The 21683-nt window shown below is 38.3% G+C and overlaps 2 protein-coding genes across 7 annotated transcripts in view; one reads left to right on the top strand and one right to left on the bottom strand.

The window, feature by feature from the left end:
* The window catches only part of sacs (sacsin molecular chaperone), a 26066-nt gene extending 14858 nt beyond the window's left edge, over positions 1 to 11208 (bottom strand). Inside the window, exons 1-9 of one of the 6 annotated variants that reach the window (XM_078792667.1) lie at positions 10888 to 11208; positions 9111 to 9221; positions 6135 to 6285; positions 3573 to 3663; positions 3416 to 3501; positions 3209 to 3320; positions 1786 to 1932; positions 242 to 1715; positions 81 to 172 (exon numbers count right to left, since the gene is read on the bottom strand). In XM_078792667.1, the coding sequence (XP_078648793.1) occupies positions 81 to 172; positions 242 to 1715; positions 1786 to 1932; positions 3209 to 3320; positions 3416 to 3501; positions 3573 to 3663; positions 6135 to 6285; positions 9111 to 9133 (2176 nt within the window). In that variant the 5' untranslated portion in view covers positions 9134 to 9221; positions 10888 to 11208. Of the gene's footprint in view, positions 1 to 80; positions 173 to 241; positions 1716 to 1785; positions 1933 to 3208; positions 3321 to 3415; positions 3502 to 3572; positions 3664 to 6134; positions 6286 to 9110; positions 9222 to 9420; positions 9729 to 10487; positions 10626 to 10887 lie in introns of those variants that run through there. The other 5 variants (XM_058079287.2, XM_058079286.2, XM_058079283.2 and 2 more) reach the window with 5 other exon arrangements.
* The window catches only part of LOC131134241 (tumor necrosis factor receptor superfamily member 19-like), a 27595-nt gene continuing 14446 nt past the window's right edge, over positions 8535 to 21683 (top strand). The window contains exons 1-4 of the mRNA XM_058079294.2: positions 8535 to 8607; positions 14058 to 14228; positions 14739 to 14824; positions 14918 to 15031. Of these exons, the coding sequence (XP_057935277.2) occupies positions 14765 to 14824; positions 14918 to 15031 (174 nt within the window). The 5' untranslated portion in view covers positions 8535 to 8607; positions 14058 to 14228; positions 14739 to 14764. The remainder of the gene's footprint in view (positions 8608 to 14057; positions 14229 to 14738; positions 14825 to 14917; positions 15032 to 21683) is intronic.

The raw sequence follows: 21683 nt of genomic DNA, 5'->3' as shown, positions 1-21683 counted from the left end.
TTCTATGATCTTTTCTATGAAATGCAAAAACAACGGTACGCATAATATTTATAGGAGGAAAATACATCATGGTACTTTACCTCTGCTTTTGGCTGCATCCTTCAGTCGATCCATTACTGAGGGTTTAATACTTTCCAGTATGAAGCGACCCTCAAGTCCTGGGTACAGGGATCTGATGAGAGAGTGTAATTATGTGTATTATGTAATTATATCATTATCAATAGTCACGTGTGTACTTCACCTGGGATACTCGTCAGACGTAATGTAAACCGAATCCTTGTCAGTGACGGAGGATGAAAATGTGGTAAAGGTCCCATCCTGCAGCGGCAGTATCTCCAGTCCAATCAGGTCGCTGTAATCGGCGTCGCTAAGCGCAAACTCCAGCAGCAGCAGCTTCTCCTCTGAGGGCCCGTTATGTTTGGACTTCCTGAGAACCTGCCGCACCAAAGGCGGGGTGACTTTCCTGACTTCAGTGCACTCAACAATGGCGGCGTCCACGGCGGCGGGCACCTGCGCTACCTGGAGCCCCGAGCTTTGGAGGTAGCCGATGACGGTGTGTGAAATGTCTTGGTCCGTGCTGAGCTCCGAGAACACAGCCTGGTCCACGCTGACCCAGTTTTCGCTGATTGAATAAATGACGTCACGCTGAAGCAAGTCACGAAACAGAGGCTGAAGAACGGGTTTCCACCTGGATTTGACGCGGTTCGGGTCGGGCCAAGCTGCATAGGTACTTTGCGGAAATAATGGAAAGTCTTGGTCCTTTTTTGTCTGTGCCCTTTTGATGACCTCAGCGATGAGAATGAAGTAAGCCCCAGGGATGATGGTGACTATAAGTAGCTCGTTCCACAAGGCAGCTGGATCCCTCCACTGGTCCACGTCCCGCCACTTGATACTCCTGCGGTTATCCGTGAGTCCAAAGAAGCCGCTGACGTGTACTGGAAGCCCGGTCTCGCTCTCCTCCCCGGGGGGAAGCGGAAGAAAGCAAAAGGCCCGTCCTGAGAAAGCAGAGGTAGCCCCTTTATCGTCTTTGTCCAAAAGCGATAGCGGCAAAGCGATACCGATTGAAGGCATGAACTTTAAGTCATCTGCAAGAGAGTCCAAGTCTGCGCACATTCCTCGGCCGCCGACTCCATTACACACCAACCACTTCACCTTCTGAGTCTCTTTCTTGGTTTCATCCCGAGTCTCGATGTCAAGCTGATAAGTGACGCAAGTTATGCTGGAGCTGGGAACGCGGTTGCTGTAGTCGTCGACCGCCTGACTCAGCGTCTTCAGCGAGTTTGTTCTTTCGAGCCGATTGTCGGCGTTTTCGCTCGCTGTGACCTGAAACAACATTCGCTCGGTACCGTCCGACTCACGAACGTGCAAAGACACCGTCTGAATGCTCTTCAGGAAAAGCAACACCGTGTCTGCGTCGGCTTTGAACGACTCAAAAAGCTCCAAGACCTTTTCTTTGTTGTAAAGGTTCCCGCTGAGCTGGGAGGGTTTGGTGCGGAGTGGGAAGCGGAATAGCGTTCCGTGGAAGCTGCCGTCCTCGATGGTGTGCTCAGAGCTCCCAAACATTCCGATATACGGAGCGAACTGGTCGGACAGTTCCGTGATCTCCTTGATGTCCGTCTTTAAATTCCAACACTGTCCTGATTCGTTGACTCCAAACAGAGTCTGGTGAGGGTCCAGAATGGCAATCTGGTCTCCACTGAATATGCTGGGAACATCTGAGCAAAAAGACAAAAAAAAAACATAAATGTATAGAAGCGATAAATCATATAGCTGTCAAGACACTACCTGAAATATGATACACAGAGTTGAAGCCGATCCCGAATCGTCCAACCTTCAGGGGATCGTCCCTCTTCCTACTTCTGGCTATCTCCTGTATCCCGTTCCAGTCCTCCACAGTGAACACAGCATCGTTGTAGACATAGAGTGCTGTACCTGCAAGCCAATGTGAACCTCAATTAGCATAATACAAGGGAACGACTTTCAGGAGAAATATGATCTCAGGGAAGAAGTACATTTGAAACACTACGTTATGCTAGCCATAGCATTTCAGTATGTGGAATCAAACTATGGAATGGATTGAGTAAGGAAGTCAAACAAAGCACAACGATGAGCCAATTCAAGAAACAATACAAGCAGTTGATGTTTGCTAAATACAAGGATGAAGAGTCTTGAACCAGTCATGATGTGCTATACATATCACTATATTGACACTTACTATGGTACCCATTATGGCATTGGATGCTCATATCACCGAGTACTTCAGTACGTGATAAAAAATTAAGTTAAGTTAAGTTAAGTTAAATTAAATTAAATTTGACCGTCGTGAGACAGGTTAGTTTTACCCTATGATGATGTGTCATTGCAACATTAATTCTGCAAATTAAATGAAATAAAATTATTAATTTTATTATTTATAATTATTATTATTTATAATTATTAGTGTTTATTTTTTTCATTATTATTATATTAAATAAAATGTAATAAAATAAAATAAAATAAAATTTGACCGTCGTGAGACAGGTTAGTTTTACCCTATGATGATGTGTTGTTGCAACAGTAATTCTGCAAATGAAATGAAATGAAATGAAATGAAATGAAATTATTAATTTTATTATTTATAATTATTATTATTTATAATTATTAGTGTTTATTTTTTTCACAATTATTAAATTACATTAAATTAAATTAAATACAATTTAATAAAATAAGTTGTAATAAAATAAGTTGTAATAAAATAAAATAAAATAAAATAAAATTTAGTTTAATTTAATTATTACAGAGGAATTTAATTTAGTTTAATTTAATTATTACGGAGGAATTTAATTTAATTTAATTTAAACTATATTAGGAAAGCAGGAAGTGAACAAATGTAACAGTTACTGATTGTAAAAGCACCAGATGGAGGGGTAGGATTTAATAAGCTTTGCTTCTTCCTACTCCTTTTGGACATGTGGAACTGGGAACTGATCATGGGATGCACTCAATTGGAATCTGATGCATGTTCAAATGAAATAAAACCATTACCATTACCATTACCAATGTTGCATGAAAATTCAAGAGGTTGGGACTGCTGAATGACTTTTGTGACAAATCCCTTTTATAGGCCATCACAAGGAGGTAAGAAGAAAGGATCAGCTTGAGAGCAGATGCTCAATGATACTTAAAGCAGAAAACAAGGTAAACAAAAGGGTGTTTCCACAGAACTGACCTTGATGCTGAGCCATGTCAGGTGACCACAGTGACTCCACTCCATGCTCTGTCTCATCGTACATGAACTTCACTTCTGTAGCTCCAGCATCCTCTGCATTTTGAATCAGCTCCTGGTGTGAGACAACATTATAAAACAAGCCATGTCTCGCAAATAACTCCTCAGCCACACTTTGGGCACCCCTTTTTTAAACGGTTAGTTACTTACTTTCAGAATCTGTCCACCCTCTGGGTATCTTCTTAGGATATCCTTCAGAAACTCAACCAGTGGTGGCGTCGTCTGACCAAACCTCCCTGTGTGTCAATCAAGCTGGGTAAGCTCCGCCTTTTACCACTTTTTTTCCAAACCACTTTCCAATTCTTACCTCCACCTTTGAGGCCTCTTCCCTCCAGTGTGACAGATACCTCAGGGCTTCCCGTCGGCACCAGGGACCCAACCTGCGTGCTGTCATCCAGCTAGAGAGCACAAGATGGAGACACGGCAGTGACTACAACATATCACAAAATTCTAATCATAAAAATGCATTAAAGGGGATCTATTATGCTCATTTTTCGGCGCTTTGTATTGAGTTGTATTGACTCCTATAGAGCAGCTACACACAATAACCAGCACAGAAAGCGTTGTAGTTCTTCCAGAGTCTGCATATATCACCTCGTACTTCGGTACGTGACAAAAATAAATAAAAATAAAGAGTAAAAATGTGTGGAAATATAGGCTAATAACTATAAAAGCAATCTTCACTGGCTAAATGTACTGCAAAAAAGGTCAGTAAGGATAATTCATAATGCCGCCTACAGAGAACATACTAACTCCTTATTTCTAAAATCAGAAATACTTCAACTTGCTGATATAGTTCATCTTCAAACAGCTAAAATAATGCATAAGGCTAAAAATAAGCAATTAGCTAAAAATGTCATCTAATACTTCTCTATGCAATTCGGTATGTGACAAAAATAAAAATAAAAATAAAAATAAAAATAAAAATAAAAATAAAAATAAAAATAAAAATAAAAATAAAAATAAAAATAAAAATAAAAATAAAAATAAAAATAAAAATAAAAATAAAAATAAAAATAAAAATAAAAATAAAAATAGGAAAGCAGGAAGTGAACAAATGTAACAGTTAGTGATTGTAAAAGTACCAGATGGAGGTACATTACCATTACCATTATCTGAAACTTTGGTTTAACACGAGAATACAACATTCTAACATTTATAGGTCAGAAAAGTGAAAAAAGCATGTTAGGTCCCCTTTAAGATTCAAATCAAAGTCCTCAGAGAAAGCCGATCCATACTGAGTTCTATCAAGCAAACAAAAATGTAAACAAAAAACGATCCAAATTTGGAATCAACTGCCACTAACCAGAGAAATCAGTCATAATAGTACATTATTAACTTCGGAAAGGGTGGATTTTTGATACAGGTCTTGCATCGTTGTGGTCAAGTGTTGCGTGAAACACAAGTTCATGACCTCCATCATAGTACTATGAAGGAGTGGCCTGCAGCTCATTTTCATACATGACATGGAAGGGAGCTGCAAAGTGGCGAGCAGCCACCTGGCCCCATCAGTCATATGAGCCCCGAAAAATGAGGTCAGGTCCAAGTCTAACTAAGACTCCAAGAGGACCGGACCATCTCACATGGTTCATGTGCAAAAATACATACGGTGGTAGTATCCCTTTCCGTAACAATGATTCTTCTCGTGTCTGTTGCATGATTTATAGCTAAATAAGCGTAAGTAAATATAAAGGTGGCACATACATTTCAAACAATAAAAGCACTGATATCGGTTTAAGTGTTTTTTCTGCAGTAAAGGACCAGGATGTTTTCTGCTCCAGGCATTTACTGTATCTTCATGATTCGGAAAATGTGACTAAACCGCAAAACAGCACACCAAATGAGGCAATCATATGATGCTTTCCATAGCAGAAAAAAAGGTCACCTAAAAAGCCGTCGCCTTGGTGACCGATTGGTTTGAACTGAAACATAACATTGCAGGCAATACTAATTATGACCCAGGGGTCTCAAAGTCAATTTACTTGGGGGCCACTGGAGCTCGGGTCTGGGCGAGACTGGGCCGCATCAGGTTTTCAAAAAAAAACAACAAAAAAAACGCATTTATTAATAACAGAAAAATGAATAAACTTTGCTTTGGTTTTGATTTTCTACAATAAAAGCTCTGATAAAACATTCCACTGTTCTCAAATATCTTACTTTTTATTTTTCTACACAAAATAAGATGAAAAATAAATAAACAAATCAAGAATAAAGAAAATCAATCAATCAGTAATAAATAAATAAATATAATAATAATAATAATAAAACAGCAAATAATAAAAACTTGTTGGTGGGTAGACAAATGATTTTTTTCAGATTAAAATGAACAAAGCATTATTAGAGCCCTGTAGACATGACAAAACACGACTATAGTCACATTTATACTCTTTTTATTTACAACATATTGCGCAACTGCAGGGTCTTGAGACACATGCTAACTCGCAAACTAGAGAGCTAGCGACCTAAACGGTAGCCTTCAAGTTATTTCCTTTAGACTTAAATAGCCAAAAACTTACCACTTCCACACGGATAGGGAGGATAACTATTAACAGTTATTTAACCTTTAACATGAACATGAATCAAACGTAATAATTTTTTCTGGGTACATGATACCATACAGCATCCATATCAAACTTGCGCGGGCCACACTAACATTAAACTTTCATATCAAAGCGGGGGCCTCAAACGAGTGTCCTGCGGGCCACATTTGGCCCGCGGGCCGCATGTTTGAAACTCCTGTTATAACCGATATTATTACACTTTTAATCGCCGCAGCGCCATCTGCTGGATGAGGTGAAATAAAATGAATCAACAAATTAATCTCCCGCAACAAAGAGATGTCTGAGTGGAGTCGTGATGTGAAACGTACCACTTTGCCATTGTGAGCGAGGCGCTGCTCCCTGACGGGCAGGTTTGTCTCTTCGTAGAGCAACTGCTTCACGTCGCCGACCAACGTCAGAGGGGGGACCTGGTAGGACCTCAGACCGAGGTAGTCGTGGCGAACTGTCACCTGCGGCAACCTTAGGGAACAAATGACAGGAAGTGGAGGTACTGTTTTAAACATAACATTCAGTATCAATATCAGAATCTCTGCATGCACTGAATGATTTCCATTTAAAGCCAAAGTGGTGTTGAAATGTATGACATGCAGTCGACAGAAGCAAAAGGATCAAGTAGGCTCGACCCAAAACACCACAACATCATCTCGCTGGAAGAATATAATTAGATTTTTCACCGGAAATGAAAGAAAAATATCTTAAAGCTGGCGTCAGTGTGGTACAGTCAATGTAAACCATTCACATGTGTTTTGGTTCTGCCCAAATATCATTCATTTTTGGAAGAGGGCATGTAAAACCATGGAGAGGATTTTGGGTTACAGTGTGACTTTTTCATGTGAGATGTTGTATCTGGGCCACCTGGTGGGAGACTTTGTGGTAAGAGAAGATAAATCTCAAAAGAAAAGCCATTACCAAAAAATGGATGGATGGATGCATAGGTAGATAGATATATACTAGATAGATATATACTAGATAGACAGATAGTAGATCGATACTAGATAGACAGATACTAAACAGATAGATACTAGACAGATAGATACTAGATAGATAGATACTAGATAGACAGATACGAGATAGACAGATACGAGATAGACAGATACGAGATAGACAGATACGAGATAGACAGATACGAGATAGACAGATACGAGATAGACAGATACTAGATAGACAGATACTAGATAGACAGATACTAGATAGACAGATACTAGATAGACAGATACTAGATAGACAGATACTAGATAGACAGATACTAGATAGACAGATACTAGATAGATCGATAGACAGATAGATAGATCGATAGACAGATAGACAGATAGACAGATAGACAGATAGACAGGTAGACAGGTAGACAGGTAGACAGGTAGACAGGTAGACAGGTAGACAGGTAGACAGGTAGACAGGTAGACAGATAGACAGATAGACAGATAGACAGATAGACAGATAGACAGATAGACAGATAGACAGATACTAGATAGACAGATACTAGATAGACAGATACTAGATAGATACTAGATAGATACTAGATAGATACTAGATAGATAGATACGAGATAGACAGATACGAGATAGATAGATGGATGGATGGATGATGATAGATAGATGGATAGATGATAGACGGATAGACGGATAGACAGATACTAGATAGACAGATACTAGATAGATACTAGATAGATAGACAGATACTAGATAGACAGATACTAGATAGATACTAGATAGATAGACAAATACTAGATAGATAGATACTAGATACTAGATAGATAGACAGATACTAGATAGATAGACAGATACTAGATAGACAAATACTAGATAGACAAATACTAGATAGATACTAGATACTAGATAGATAGACAGATACTAGATAGATAGACAGATACTAGATAGACAGATACTAGATAGACAGATACTAAATAGACAGATACTAGATAGACAGATACTAGATAGATAGACAGATACTAGATAGATAGATGGATGGATGATGATAGATAGATGGATAGATGGATAGACGGATAGATAGATGGATAGACGGATAGACGGATAGACGGATAGACGGATAGACGGATAAATAGATGATAGATGGATGGATAGATGGATAGATGGATAGATAGATAGATGGATAGATGGATAGATGGATAGATGGATAGATGGATAGATGGATAGATGGATAGATGGATAGATGGATAGATGGATACCAGCTGATGGACTGGTCTGGTCCAGCTAAAAGTTCCATTTAAAGCATCAGTTTACAAAGTATGAGGTGGAAGACTTCCGTTGCTGTTCAGCAGCTTCCAGGCAAAATGACAATTTTTAAAGTTTATTATTTTAAGTTCCTATAGTGCCAATGTAAACAGAGTCTGGGGTGAACAGAAAAAAACACAAAATCTGCTCCATAAAATTGAGGGAGCTGGGGGTTTACAATGAACATATGTGTATCATCTGTGACAGTTCTTCTTTTCACCTTGTCAGCCTTAGTTCCTGTTCTCGCGCTCTTATTTTGTATTGTTTCCTGTGTTCCGTCACTTTCTCTCCTTCACGCACCTGTTAGCAATTAGGTGTTAGCAAATAGCTTCATTGTCATTGTTTGAGTTGGACTTGCTAGTGCGTCGTTCTGCTGCATAGCATAAATAAATATATTTTTACCTGCATTTGGGTCCTTGTAAAAGTCACAAGCCGGAACGTGACATCATCTGCACTATTATGCCTTCTCCGGGAACACACAGGAAGTCACATGTGAAACCCGCCATGTGAAAATCAGCCTTGGACTTGAACCAAGATCATTTGGAATGAGGTTGGCACCAACGTAGATTTGCGTAGTCACACTGGCTGGCATTTGTTACACAGGGACGTTCATGAATTCACTCAAACCTTTTGTTGTTTTTGTTGCTATTTTAATGCTAATGTTTTTTTGCTGTGTTTGCATACATGTGCTATAATATAGCACACAGTGAGAAAATGTTGTTGAGTATTTTTATGACCCAGAGACAAATCCATAATAGTTTGCCACCACGTGAAAATAAAAACATGGAAATATTTAGCTTATTCAGCAGTACTGGGTCCCCAAACAGCACAGTGGTGTACAGTAGAGCCCGTGTGGGTGTGGCAGCCATCAAAGAACAGCTGAAAGCTCATAATAAACTAGACAGTTAGTATTACATACTAACAGTGAGATTAATTTCCACTTCCACATTCACTTGCACTGACTGATTTTAGTCCAGATTAACTGGATCAGCCTTGACATTACTCCTGTAATATTTGCACATTTTCTTTCAAATTAAAAGTGTGTTTACTTACCACGGTTCAGGACTTTTAGCCATCTCGCTGTTGTTGCTCCAAAGTGTCCCAGAGCCGCTCTCATGGGACTATATTCTAGTCCTCTTCGCGTAGGGATACTCCATACGGGCTGCGGCACAACAACAACAACAACAACAACCCAATCAAAACATGACTGTAAAATCTGTAAACATGCCTACTTTGTGATACAGTGTTATATAAAAGCCATGGAAAGACAATTTGTAGTAGTGGCAGAGCTAAGAGGTTTTTTATCCCACTGTGTTGAGTCAATGTTCAGTCGGTGTTATCCGGCTATCTCATTAGCACTCACTCGTGTCGGTCCCAATGCGCACCCATAACGGTCCCCTTGAAATAGTTGTCAATTTACGTCAGGACATGTTCCGGGAAACACTTGTTGTTGTAACAACGACAATAGCGACTGTAATGGTGTCCCCCCTCCATCACAATAGCGCCTCCTTCAAAGGCAATGTTCTAAGAATAAAAATGAATTAGCCTGCTAGAGAGTGGAGATGAAGTGAGATGGTTAACTGCCCGCAACTTCCGTTTTGGTCTACATCGCGTCCGGAGGAACCGATGAAACACATTTTCTCTGTAAATTTTACACTGTAATAGTTTTGGTAAAGGAAATATTGATACTAGTGAAGGCAATGGCATCATTTAAATTGATTTAGATGGCATAAATCTTCGGTTTAAGCGTGGAAACGTCATTGTGGTTTCGCTAGCATAGTTAATAGCTACGCATGCGTAGTGGGGTTAACCAACCACTGACATATTGTACTGCTAATCAACTTAAATGTAATATATAAAATATTTGAAAACCTTTTCTTCCTTCATTTTAACATGGAGATAATATGGCGACGCAGAGAGAGGAATGACATTGCTCAATTCTCATTTAAATCTTTAAAACATATAATACAGATCAATTCCCCTTCTCGGGACTCTTGATGGCGACATCCGGTTAACCGCCCGCAACTTCCGTTTTGTTCTACATCGCGTCCGGAGTAACCAATGAAACACATTTACTCTGCAATAGTTTTGATAAAGGAAATATTGATACTAGTGAAGGAAATGATATCATCTAAATTGATGTAGATGACATAAATATTCGGTTTTAGAGTGGAGACGCCATTGTGGTCTTGCTAGCATAGTATACTGGCACGCATGCGCAGTGGGTTAACCCAACCACTGCCATATATTGTATATTTGTTTATCGCGTATCTGCTAATCAACTTAAATGTAATATTTGAAATCTCCGTTCATTTTCTTCTTTAATTTAAAAAAAATGCAAATAGTATGGCGACGCAGAGAGAGAATGACATTGCTCAAATCTTTCTCATTTTTAAATCTTTAAAACATATATAATACAGATCAATTTACCTTATCGGGACTCTTTATGGCGAAATACTTTAATTCATTCAAACATTCTGATTTGACAAACATCTTCTAAAAGATATTACTGTTCTAGTGATGACCGCAGCTGACTTTCTTTGAACAGGAAGTGTCTGGCGCAGGGAATTGTGGGACTTGAAGTCATGACAAGGCTAAAATGCCAGCACACTGCAGTCGACAGATGCGCAAGTTTACTTAACAATGAAATGTTTATGAAATGCTACTCTCACAGAGAGACACACTTAAAAGTATCAAATCAATTTAAATATTTTGAAATACACTAAACAACGCCGCAAAAACATGCAAGTAAAAAGTGACCCCCGGTGTCAAAGCCTGGATATTTCTACTAACATGTAAAAATAATAATGTAAAAATAATACCACGTACCTTACCAGTGTATCACGACCCGCTGCTATCGTTCATGTAAATAAATCATAAAGAAATCAGCAAACATACAGCCTATAGTTTCCTTCTCTGTCACCTCAACAACCTGCATCTGCCGCATTGAAGAGAGAGAGAGGAGGTGGGATGGGGGTGGGGGGCATCTTTGCACAGCCTCCTCTGCAGTGCAAGAAACTAAAAACCTTCTGTAGTTAATCACATGCACGTTAACTCTCTCTAAATGGAGAATCATTTAGAGGTGTGTAGGAACGCCAGGAATGAGATTAATGCTGCTGCAGTCATTTATTCCAACGCAGGACTTTCTTAAAGTGACAGTCACCAGCATGACACAAGCCAATAGGTCACTTGGCCTTTGTAGTTTATATGCTAAATAATAATTAATATACATTAAATGGTCTATCTGTGTCCTAATAATAATGATAAGGGTAATAATAATGCAACATATTTTTAAAAATGCATATTAACTGAGAAGAGTGCAATAAAAACAAAACACTTCAGCAATAGCGCTAATATTCCAGCAGAGGGAGACAAAACACTACCAATTTCCAGTATGACGCTTCATTGTAGTGACACACTCTGACCGCTAGATGACTCGCGTTTTGGGAGCATAGTCACTCCAAAATTAGGTACCCCCATACAAGACTTCCAAGAATTATAATGCTAAATATTAGACATTCATAGTAAAACAATACTAATAATGTAAGTGGGTCAAAAATGACCCGGTCAGGTTGTTTTCTTGAAATATCTTTGTAATGAAATTTTTTTTATCATTTCATATTCCAGGTATTCCTCAAAAAACATATTTTTGATATCATGCCATTCACATTTTTAACTTACCTTTTATACATTTTAAGAATTTTTTGTTTTTGTGTTACTACCCCAACCTTCCATAAGTGGGTCAAAACTGACGCGGTCAGGTTGTTTTCTTGAAATATCTTCGTAATGAAATTTTTTTAAATCATTTCATATTCCAGGTATTCCTCAAAAAACATGTTTTTGATATCATGCCGTTCACATTTTTAACTTCCCTTTATGCAACACACAATGGACCCTCCCATTTTCTATTGTTGTACGGGGTCATTTTCTTTTTCAAAGATGTAAAAAAGTGAAAAATGAAGATGTTTCTAACATGAAATCATTTTTGTGTGGTCCTAAATATAATACTAAATATCATACAAGTGATTATTCCTAACCAAAATTGGCAAAATTGTCATAAAAAGGCATTGATTCTAGTATGGGTGATTTTTGAGCCACTTATGGAAGAGTGTAGGGTCCAGTCACTCGTGCATCTATAAAATAATAAATAAAATAAAAAGGCCCCCGGACTGGTCTTTGGGCACCCCTGTGTTAAGCAATGCCTGGCTAAATCACACAAATAATGCCATGTTTTGCTGGAACGGACATGTCCAGACATGTACGGTAATTGGTTACCGATACTACGGTGTTGAACTTTTGTCCTGTGTGCCTTTGGTGCAAAATACACAACAGCATACGTGTCCATCATGTCCTTAACTGGTTGTCATTTCTCTTAATATTACATACATCCTTCCAATACACTTAGTATATAGCTTAATATAGCTTGTCGTAATCATTAATCAGAATATAGTAGTACTGTAACATTGAGGAGACATTTACTGCAATTGGCTCCAAATGAGCTCCAACTTGTTCCTTTTTTTCCAACTGCACCAACAGATGATGCAAAATTGGCCTCTGATTTCTTTTTATGCTTGGGGGGGGGGCGTGTAACACTAGTTGGCATGCAAATAAGGAAAGACAGCAGAAAAACTTCTTTTGGCTACATTTATGAGGCCACAGTCGTGTGGAGTGAATACCTTTTTGCAGTTTTATCATATTATTTGTACCTTATTTTATTTTACTATTTTACATCTATCTAGTATCTATCCAGTATCTAGTATCTATCTAGCTATCTCAGTATCTATCCAGTATCTAGTATCTATCCAGTATCTAGTATCTATCCAGTATCTAGTATCTATCCAGTATCTAGTATCCATCCAGTATCTAGTATCCATCCAGTATCTAGTATCCATCCAGTATCTAGTATCTAGTATCCATCCAGTATCTAGTATCTAGTATCCATCCAGTATCTAGTATCTAGTATCCATCCAGTATCTAGTATCTAGTATCCATCTAGTATCTAGTATCTAGTATCCATCTAGTATCTAGTATCCATCCAGTATCTAGTATCCATCCAGTATCTGGTATCCCTCCAGTATCTAGTATCCATCAAATATCTAGAATGTAGTATGTATCCTGTATCTAGTATCCATCCAGTATCCATCCAGCATCTAGTATCTATCCAGTATTTAGTATTCATCCAGTATCTAGTATCCAGTATCTAGTATGTAGTATCCCTCCAGTATCCAGTATCCATCCAGTATCCATCCAGTATCTAGTATGTAGTATCCCTCCAGTATCTAGTATTCATCCAGTATCTAGTATCCATCCAGTATCTAGTATGTAGTATCCCTCCAGTATCTAGTATCCAGTAGTATGTAGTATCCCTCCAGTATCTAGTATCCCTCCAGTATCCAGTATCTAGTATCCCTCCAGTGTCTAGTATCCCTCCAGTATCTAGTATCTAGTGTCCGCCTGTCTGTCTGTCTCTCCATCCATCCATCAAAAAATGCTATTTTGGAGGTAAAAGTTTTCGGCATTTGTGGCGCCCCCTAGGGGCTGGCCTTAAAACGCATTAAGGGGGCATGTCCAGTCTTGTGAATGTGAATTATGACTGGAAGTAAGGAATAAGTACCAATAAGTAATTGGTGAAAACGCACAGAGACATTGTGTCATGAAGGAATAAATGATATCAGAAAGTGTAGTTCTCAGCATTCTTCTTCCTTCAGCCTATTTTCAAAGAGAAAAGGGGGTTGGTTTTCCCAAAATAACATTTTTGTATTTATTTGATAAATTCCGCGAGTATACAGTAGGTTCCACTGTAGAACATTAAGGCTGGAAAACAGCGCCACCGTGTGGCAGATTTATTATTAGTATTTTCTATGTACATGCACTATTGCTATTTACTATTAACACGATTGTTGCTTTGATGTGTATTTATTTAAAATCGCTGTCTGTTCCCAGATCCGATTTGACCCGGTTAATGCGGCGTAATTGTTCATCCAACCGTTCTCGGATCAGATTGAAGCGCTCGTGCGGACGCCCCATTTCGGCTCCGCCTTTGATCCGTCGGCTGCTGTAAAGTTTGTCTTCCCTTGTGACTCCGAGGACCGGCTAGCGACACCGCTACACGACGCCTCTCATCGGACCTGTTCGGACGTTTATGTGGACCCGCTTGGTTGTAGCTAGCAGGTAAGACGTTTGGAATGAATTTTGTGATGCTTCTGTTGTGTTTATGTCAAAGCGTACCTAAAAAAAACAAACAACCAAAAACGCATCACAACGCGCTAGCTTAATCACGGCGACAATTTAGCTTAACGTTAGTTTTGCTATGAATTAAAAGTTGGCGTTAAGACGTTTTTGCACTCGTTGTAGCATTTTTTTGTGCTTAAGTGCGGCTTTTGACATCTTATTATGAGTCAAGGTTGCTGTCCTCCATCATGAATGTTTGTAACATGGGTCAAATATATGGGACACTGATGATTTGTCTTAAAAATATTATATTTCTTCCAATAAACACGCCCTTTTAACAACATTTCAGTTTACACTCAGCCTATTTTCCCCATTTAAAAAAAATATACTTCCACAAAGTGCTGTGGACCAATAGAAATCAGGTTGTGGGCTTTACTTGGGACTTGTATAGGTCAGTGAAGGCATCATCACAATCTATGTAAATATGCTTTCATTTTGCTTCTATTTCAGCCGCTAGCTACAATAGGCTCAACAAAATGGTTCGTATGATTCCCATCTCCCTTGCCATCACAGTACAGGTCATCTTTTCAACTGTGGTAAGCGTCCGCCTTCTTATTTCGAGTAAAAGTGTAACAAAATGACAATACGATACAGGAATACTAACCGTTCTTTTCTCGCTCTGGCATCAGATTGCCGTGACGGCTGAAGAGGAGAGCAGGGAATGCAGGGAACAAGAGTACAAGGACCAGTTTGGGAATTGTAAACCCTGCAAGCAATGCGATGCAGGACAGGAGCTGTCAAAGGTTGGAAACATTCCTGCGTGTGTGTGTGTGTGTGTGTGTGTTAAAACATTTAGTATGGTTTATTTAGTACCTACTGGATCCATAAGCAACTTCCGTTACCACAAGAATAAACGTTGCTCCGATTAGTCATGTTGAAGGGGGAAAAAAAAGAGGTGGAAACGTGCAAAGAATGGGCATCACTGTTTAGAAAAGTCTATCTTATCCAGGCAAACAAGGTTATTAATGACTTCCTCTCATTCATGCGGGAAGAGGCAACAAGCTGTTATTAGCTTTAGTGTCTTTATTCAGTCACGCCCACGCTTTTGACATTCTGCGGCTGAATGGCTGCCATTGTTTTTAACCTTCACGGCACCCTCTACTACGCATTGTCTTGGCCGTTTGAAGCTGTGTCTAAGCTTGCAGATAGTTTTTTTTTTTTTTTTTTTTAAAGCGCTTGTATGAACAAGCCTCTCTCTCTGTAGTGTCAGCTCCGGCTGGCGAGTGAGTCAAGACTTTCGCTGCTTGTGTAGACAGTGATGGAAAGGTGAGTAAACTATTAAAACGTGGACGCAAAGAAATATAAAACACTGAACAGTAAAAACCCGGGATTGCAAACGAATCAATGAACTGAGGGGTTAATGTGAAGACAGTAGATTACTAGTGGAGAGTCTTCTCTGGTTGTGAGATCGTCTCCCACGATGCACTGGTTTGGAGCGGTCAAAGGTATAGGGCAGGGGTCTCAAACACGCGGCCCGCAGGACACTAGTTTGAGCTAGTGCGGCCCGCGCAAGTTTGATATGGATGCTGTATGGTATCATGTACCCAGAAAAAGTTATTACGTTTGGTTCATGTTCATGTTAAAGGTTAAATAACTATTAATAGTTATACTCCCTATCCGTGTGGAAGTGGTAAGTTTTTGGCTATTTAAGTTGAAAGGAAATAACTTGAAGGCTACCGTTTTAGGCCGCTAGCTCTCTAGTTTGCGAGTTATCATGTCTTGTTTTGTCTAATAATGCTTTGTTCATTTTAATCTAAAAAAAATAATTTGTCTACCCACCAACTATATGTGCTTTCTTAAGTTTTTATTATTATTATATTTATTTATTACTGATTGATTTTCTTTATTCTTGATTTGTTCATTTATTTTTCATCTTATTATTCTTATTATCTCATTATTAGAGCCCTGTAGACATGACAAAACACGACTGTAGTCACATTTATACTCTTTTTATTTACAACATATTGCGCAACTGCAGGGTCTTGAGACACATGCTAACTCGCAAACTAGAGAGCTATCCACCTAAACGGTAGCCTTCAAGTTATTTCCTTTCAACTTAAATCGCCAAAAACCTACCACTTCCACACGGATCGGGAGGATAACTATTAACAGTTATTTAACCTTTAACATGAACATTAATCAAACGTAATAATTTTTTCTGGGTACATGATACCATACAGCATCCATATCAAACTTGCGCGGGCCGCAGTAACATTAAACTTTCATATCAAGGCGGGGGCCTCAAACTTGTGTCCTGCGGGCCACATTTGGCCCATTACATTTGACCCATTACTCTTAAATAGATAGATAGATAGATAGATAGATAGATAGACTCCCTTTATTGTCATTGCACAAAAACACAGTAGTGAAATTGCCAACGAAATAATGCCTTGATTTTTTTAATGATTTTTGGACAATTATTAGTCATGTATGCATGTACCAACCATAGATACTTAATGTAAAATGTAATAGCTTCAAATGCGGTGAGACAGACTGCACCTCACCTTAAAGAGCCGGTAAAAAATAAAGCTGACATCTGTTGCACACATGCATCCTTTAGTGTGACTGTGCTTTGTAGTAACAGGCTTTAGCAGACTCGCTCGTCCTGGAGCTTAGCAGGCATGAATGCTGCCAGCACCCCGGGGTCCTCCCGGTTAATAATTGGCTGCCTCATTCCCTGTGTGAAGGTAAGCAGGATGCCGGATCACAACAAAGAACACCCGGGCGCTGCCCCGAGAGAGAGAGAGAGAAAGTAATAATATTCAGACGTGACTGCTTGAGAGGGAGGCAGAATTTTGGATTCCCTGTGTGCAGCTGCCATAGAGATCCCAAAGGAATGTGCCCCAGTTAGCAATGGAAGTTTGCCTCTGGAAGCTGCACGGAGGCGGGCTGACAAACATCATGGGATCCCTGCGCATAAACTGTAGCAAAAAGAGCAGGCGACATCCTTTACACACTTTTGGTTTTTGTCTCCGACATATTTCATTCTTTTTTTTATTGAGTTATTTGTGTTATATGCCAAGGGAGTGGATTGCCTTCTAGTGGAGGCTGGAAAAGCGCCCGAATACAAAAAAATTTATATGCATGTAGTATGTATGGAGACTCTAACAGTCCTCTATCAGGGAAAGAGTCTTTACAATACATATATAATCAAATATGGAATATTGTCATCAGGCTGGGAAGAAAAAGGAGGTTCAGTCCGATACTGTTCCAAACATTGTGTTGAGAATGGCTTTATTACCAGATCAAATGACGGATCTGTCCCTTGTGGTTCCTCGCTAATCCCCCAAATATGGTACCCAGTATGTCATTGTATGGTCATATCACCTCGTACTTCGGTACGTGACAACAACAATTAAATAAAAAAAAAAAACTTAAACTACATTAGGAAAGCAGGAAGTGAACAAATATAACAGTTACATTTTTGACATGGGATAAAAAGCTGCACAGTAAAGAACATATGCATAAAGTTAAAAATAAAATAAATAAAAATTAAAAAAATTATGAAAAAAACTTAAACTACATTAGGAAAGCAGGAAGTGAACAAATGTAACAGTTAAATTTTTGACATGTTATAAAAAGCTGCACAGTAAAGAACATATGCATAAAGTAAAAAAAAAATTAAAGAAAAATAAAAAAAATAATGAAAAAAATGTAAACTACATTAGGAAAGCAGGAAGTGAACAAATGTAACAGTTAAATTTTTGCCATGTTATAAAAAGCTGCACAGTAAAGAACATATGCATAAAGTAAAAAAAAATAAAGAAAAATAAAAAAATTATGAAAAAAATTTAAACTATATTAGGAAAGCAGGAAGTGAACAAATGTAACAGTTACATTTTTGCCATGGCATAAAAAGCTGCACAGTAAAGAACATATGCATAAAGTAAAACAAATTAAAGAAAAATAAAAAAAGAAACTACATTAGGAAAGCAGGAAGTGAACAAAGGTAACATTTACATTTTTGACATGGGATAAAAAGCTGCACAGTAAAGAACATATGCATAAAGTAAAAAATAAAATAAAAATAAAAAATAATGAAAAAAAAACCTTAAACTACATTAGGAAAGCAGGAAGTGAACAAATGTAAGTTACATTTTTGCCATGGGATAAAAGCTGCACAGTAAAGAACATATGCATAAAGTAAAAAATAAATAAAAAATAATAATAATGAAAAAAAACTTAAACTACATTAGGAAAGCAGGAAGTGAACAAATGTAACAGTTACATTTTTGCCATGTGTTGGTTGGTTTTTCACTAAAAGCTACACAAATATACTTTTAAAGTATGATGGCACCCGGTATGTCATTGTATGGTCATATCACCTCGTACTTTGGTATGTGACAAAAAATTAAAAACATAAAATAAAAAAAAAAACAACTGGTTAGTATTTCACTAAAAGCTACACAAATATTATTTTTATTTTATTTTTTATTATTAAAATATTATTTTTATATAATAAAAAATTTCCAGTAATTGTCTGGAACATGTCACTATGCTCAGTTCAGGATGTAAGGAAGAAGTCTCGAACATATTCTCTTGAGTCCAGCCCCTGCAGGGGCGCTACCCTTTTCCTATATGGATCAGTGGTGTGTGGCTATGTGTCAAGCAAAAGTGCTTTCATTGTTTAATTGTTGTCAAATTCGGAAGTCTTTGTGCTGTAATTTTAACACTCAATTAATAGCTGGACTTTATTATGCGTTTGTGTCGCAAGCCCCGTCCCATACTGTCATTCAGTGCCCCCACAATGGGGCCTCAACGTGGCATTGAGCCACAAAGTGAGGAAACTAGTGCTGTGTTGAGCTCCTCTGCATCCCATTCCCAGTCAAGTTGTCCTTCTTTTGTCTTTCCAAGCCTTGTCACTCATCAAGCAGCTTTTCTTTTCTTCCAATGCCGGACAGCGAGAGAGGCCTTAGAAGGAGAGATCATAACAGCTGCAATAGTCAAGCTGGTTCCCCTCAGGCCAGGCTTGACCCAAGCGGTCATGTGTTTGCCTCCGGATGACTGAATTCCGACTCCTCGGTGCCATCGCCGTGTCACATCTTTGCATCGAAAATCCTTTTTAATTTCTCGCCAGTCTGCTTTCCAACCCCCCTCCCCATACCAAACACTCTTGTGCCCACATTCCTGCAGGACCGCATGCCCGGGCAGTGAAATGGGACCCGGGTGAAGAGAGAAGGGAAGAGCTGTTTGAAGATGACCTTGACTTTAATGATATATGAGCACCGCTTTCCCCATGTGTGTGTTGTCAAAGCTGGACAACAGAAGGACAGCTGTCAGTGTATGATATCAGCCTCCTGACTTGTGTGGCTGCCATTAACTAACTCATTCAAAAAACACAAATATGCAGGACTTTTATATGCAGGATCTAAAAAGCAGGGGTCTCAAACTCAATTGACCTGGGGGCCACTGGAGCTAGGGTCTGGGCAAGGCTGGGCCGCATTAGGTTAAAAAAATAATTCAATAAATAAAATATATATATAACTATAAAGAAAAAAATAAATAAAAATATAATAAATACATTAATAAATATTAATTATATTAAATATTAGTAAATATATATAATATAATAGTCTTCAATGCTTCTGCTATACCCTCCACTTTTTCAGTGCTTTGGTTCTTTGCAAATGCTCTGATAAAACATTAAATTATTATAAATTATTATTTTTTATTTATTAAATTATTAAATAAATGCTTAATGTTAATTTAAATTTTTTGACAAATGAAACAAGTGAAACAAATTAATTTTTATTTATTATTAAATAAATGTTTAATGTTCATTTTTATTTTTTGACACAAAATAAGATGGAAAAATAAATAAGAAAATCAAAAAAACAAATGAAACCAATGAACAAATTATTTTTTATTTATTATTAAATAAATGTTTAATATTCATTTTTATTTTTCAACACAAAATAAGATGGAAAAATAAATAAACAAATAAAACTTTCATATCAAGGCGGGGGCCTCAAACTAGCGTCCGTGAGTTTGAGACCCCTGATCTAAAGCAAGGTCATAAGATAAGATGAGATAAGATATGTCTATTCGTCCCTCAGTGGGGAAATTTGCATTGCACAGCAGCAAGAGTACAGAATCAGTTAAGCAGTACAAAACAATATAAACAACCCAAGTATTAACAAAATCAATAGTTTTACCCAGAGTTATATACAAGTACAGTACAGTGTATAGTACAGTAGATGCATAGACCAAATGTGACACTTATCCGAGTACAATAAAAAAAATTCCGGGTATTTTGTTTAGTTATTGTTAGTTATTTTGTCAGTTCAATAGGATAAATAAACAATTCTGCATCAAAGCTTTCTGTTAGTTATATGTACTATATATGTAATATTTTATGTAATATTTATGTAATAAGTTTGTTATTTGATTCAACATTTATGCGTTTTTTTGTCATTTTTTTTTAGTTTTCTTTTTTTTAGTTTTATTATATTGGAGCCGCAGGGCCAAACTTTGGGTGGGCAAATATTTTGACTTGTGGACCGCATTGCGTTAACAAAATTGTCCGGGGGCCAAAACATGTATTTATTATATGTATTATTCATTTGTTAATTCATTCATTTTCTGCCGCTTTTCCTCACAAGGGTCGCGGGGGGTGCTGGAGCCTATCCTAGCTGTCTTTGGGCGAGAGGCGAGGTACACCCTGGACTGGTGGCCAGCCAATCACAGGGCACATATAGACAAACAACCATTCACACTCACATTCATACCTATGGACAATTTGGAGTCGCTAATTAACCTAGCATGTTTTTGGAATGTGGGAGGAAACCGGAGAAAACCCACACATGCATGGGGAGAACACGCAAACTCCACACAGTGATGGCCGAGGGTGGAATTGAACCGGTCTCCTCGCTGTGAGGTCTGCATGCTAACCACTAGATCACCGTGCCGCCATGTATTATTACATGTGTTTATAATTTTTCTTGAATTATTTGTCTAATTTTATCTGTAAAAGTGTTATACTATATATCAGTTGTATGTTCTCATGTCCCTTTTTTCGGGAGCACTTTAAACATCAGACCACATCAAAGTATGTCATTTAATTTTAGTTTTGTTTTATTTTTTACTAAATAAGACATCCGACTTGCAAGTCATGTTGCCAGTTTGTATGTTAAAAGTTGAAATACTTAGAAAGCAACCGGCGGGCCGGATTCAAACGCTTGGTGGGCCGCATTTGGCCCCCGGGCCGTAGTTTGCCCACCCCTGCTGTAGTCTGTGTTGAGGTGAGCACGTCCTCCAAAGACGCTTGAGCATAATACACAGAAAATGTGTATTCACACTTCATATATGTACATCCCATAATGTAAACGCCCTCCTTTTTCAAGTGTTTCCTTTGCTTGTTGGCCTCTCAATCAACCAGGACACCCAGTGGGTCCC

Source organism: Doryrhamphus excisus, linkage group LG8 (assembly GCF_037039965.1).
Source record: "Doryrhamphus excisus strain RoL-2023G ecotype Guam linkage group LG8, RoL_Dexc_Guam_v1.1, whole genome shotgun sequence".
Classification (NCBI taxonomy): domain Eukaryota; kingdom Metazoa; phylum Chordata; class Actinopteri; order Syngnathiformes; family Syngnathidae; genus Doryrhamphus; species Doryrhamphus excisus.
Note: the sequence above shows the minus strand (reverse complement) of the source record. Positions and strands in the feature narration are given on the sequence as shown.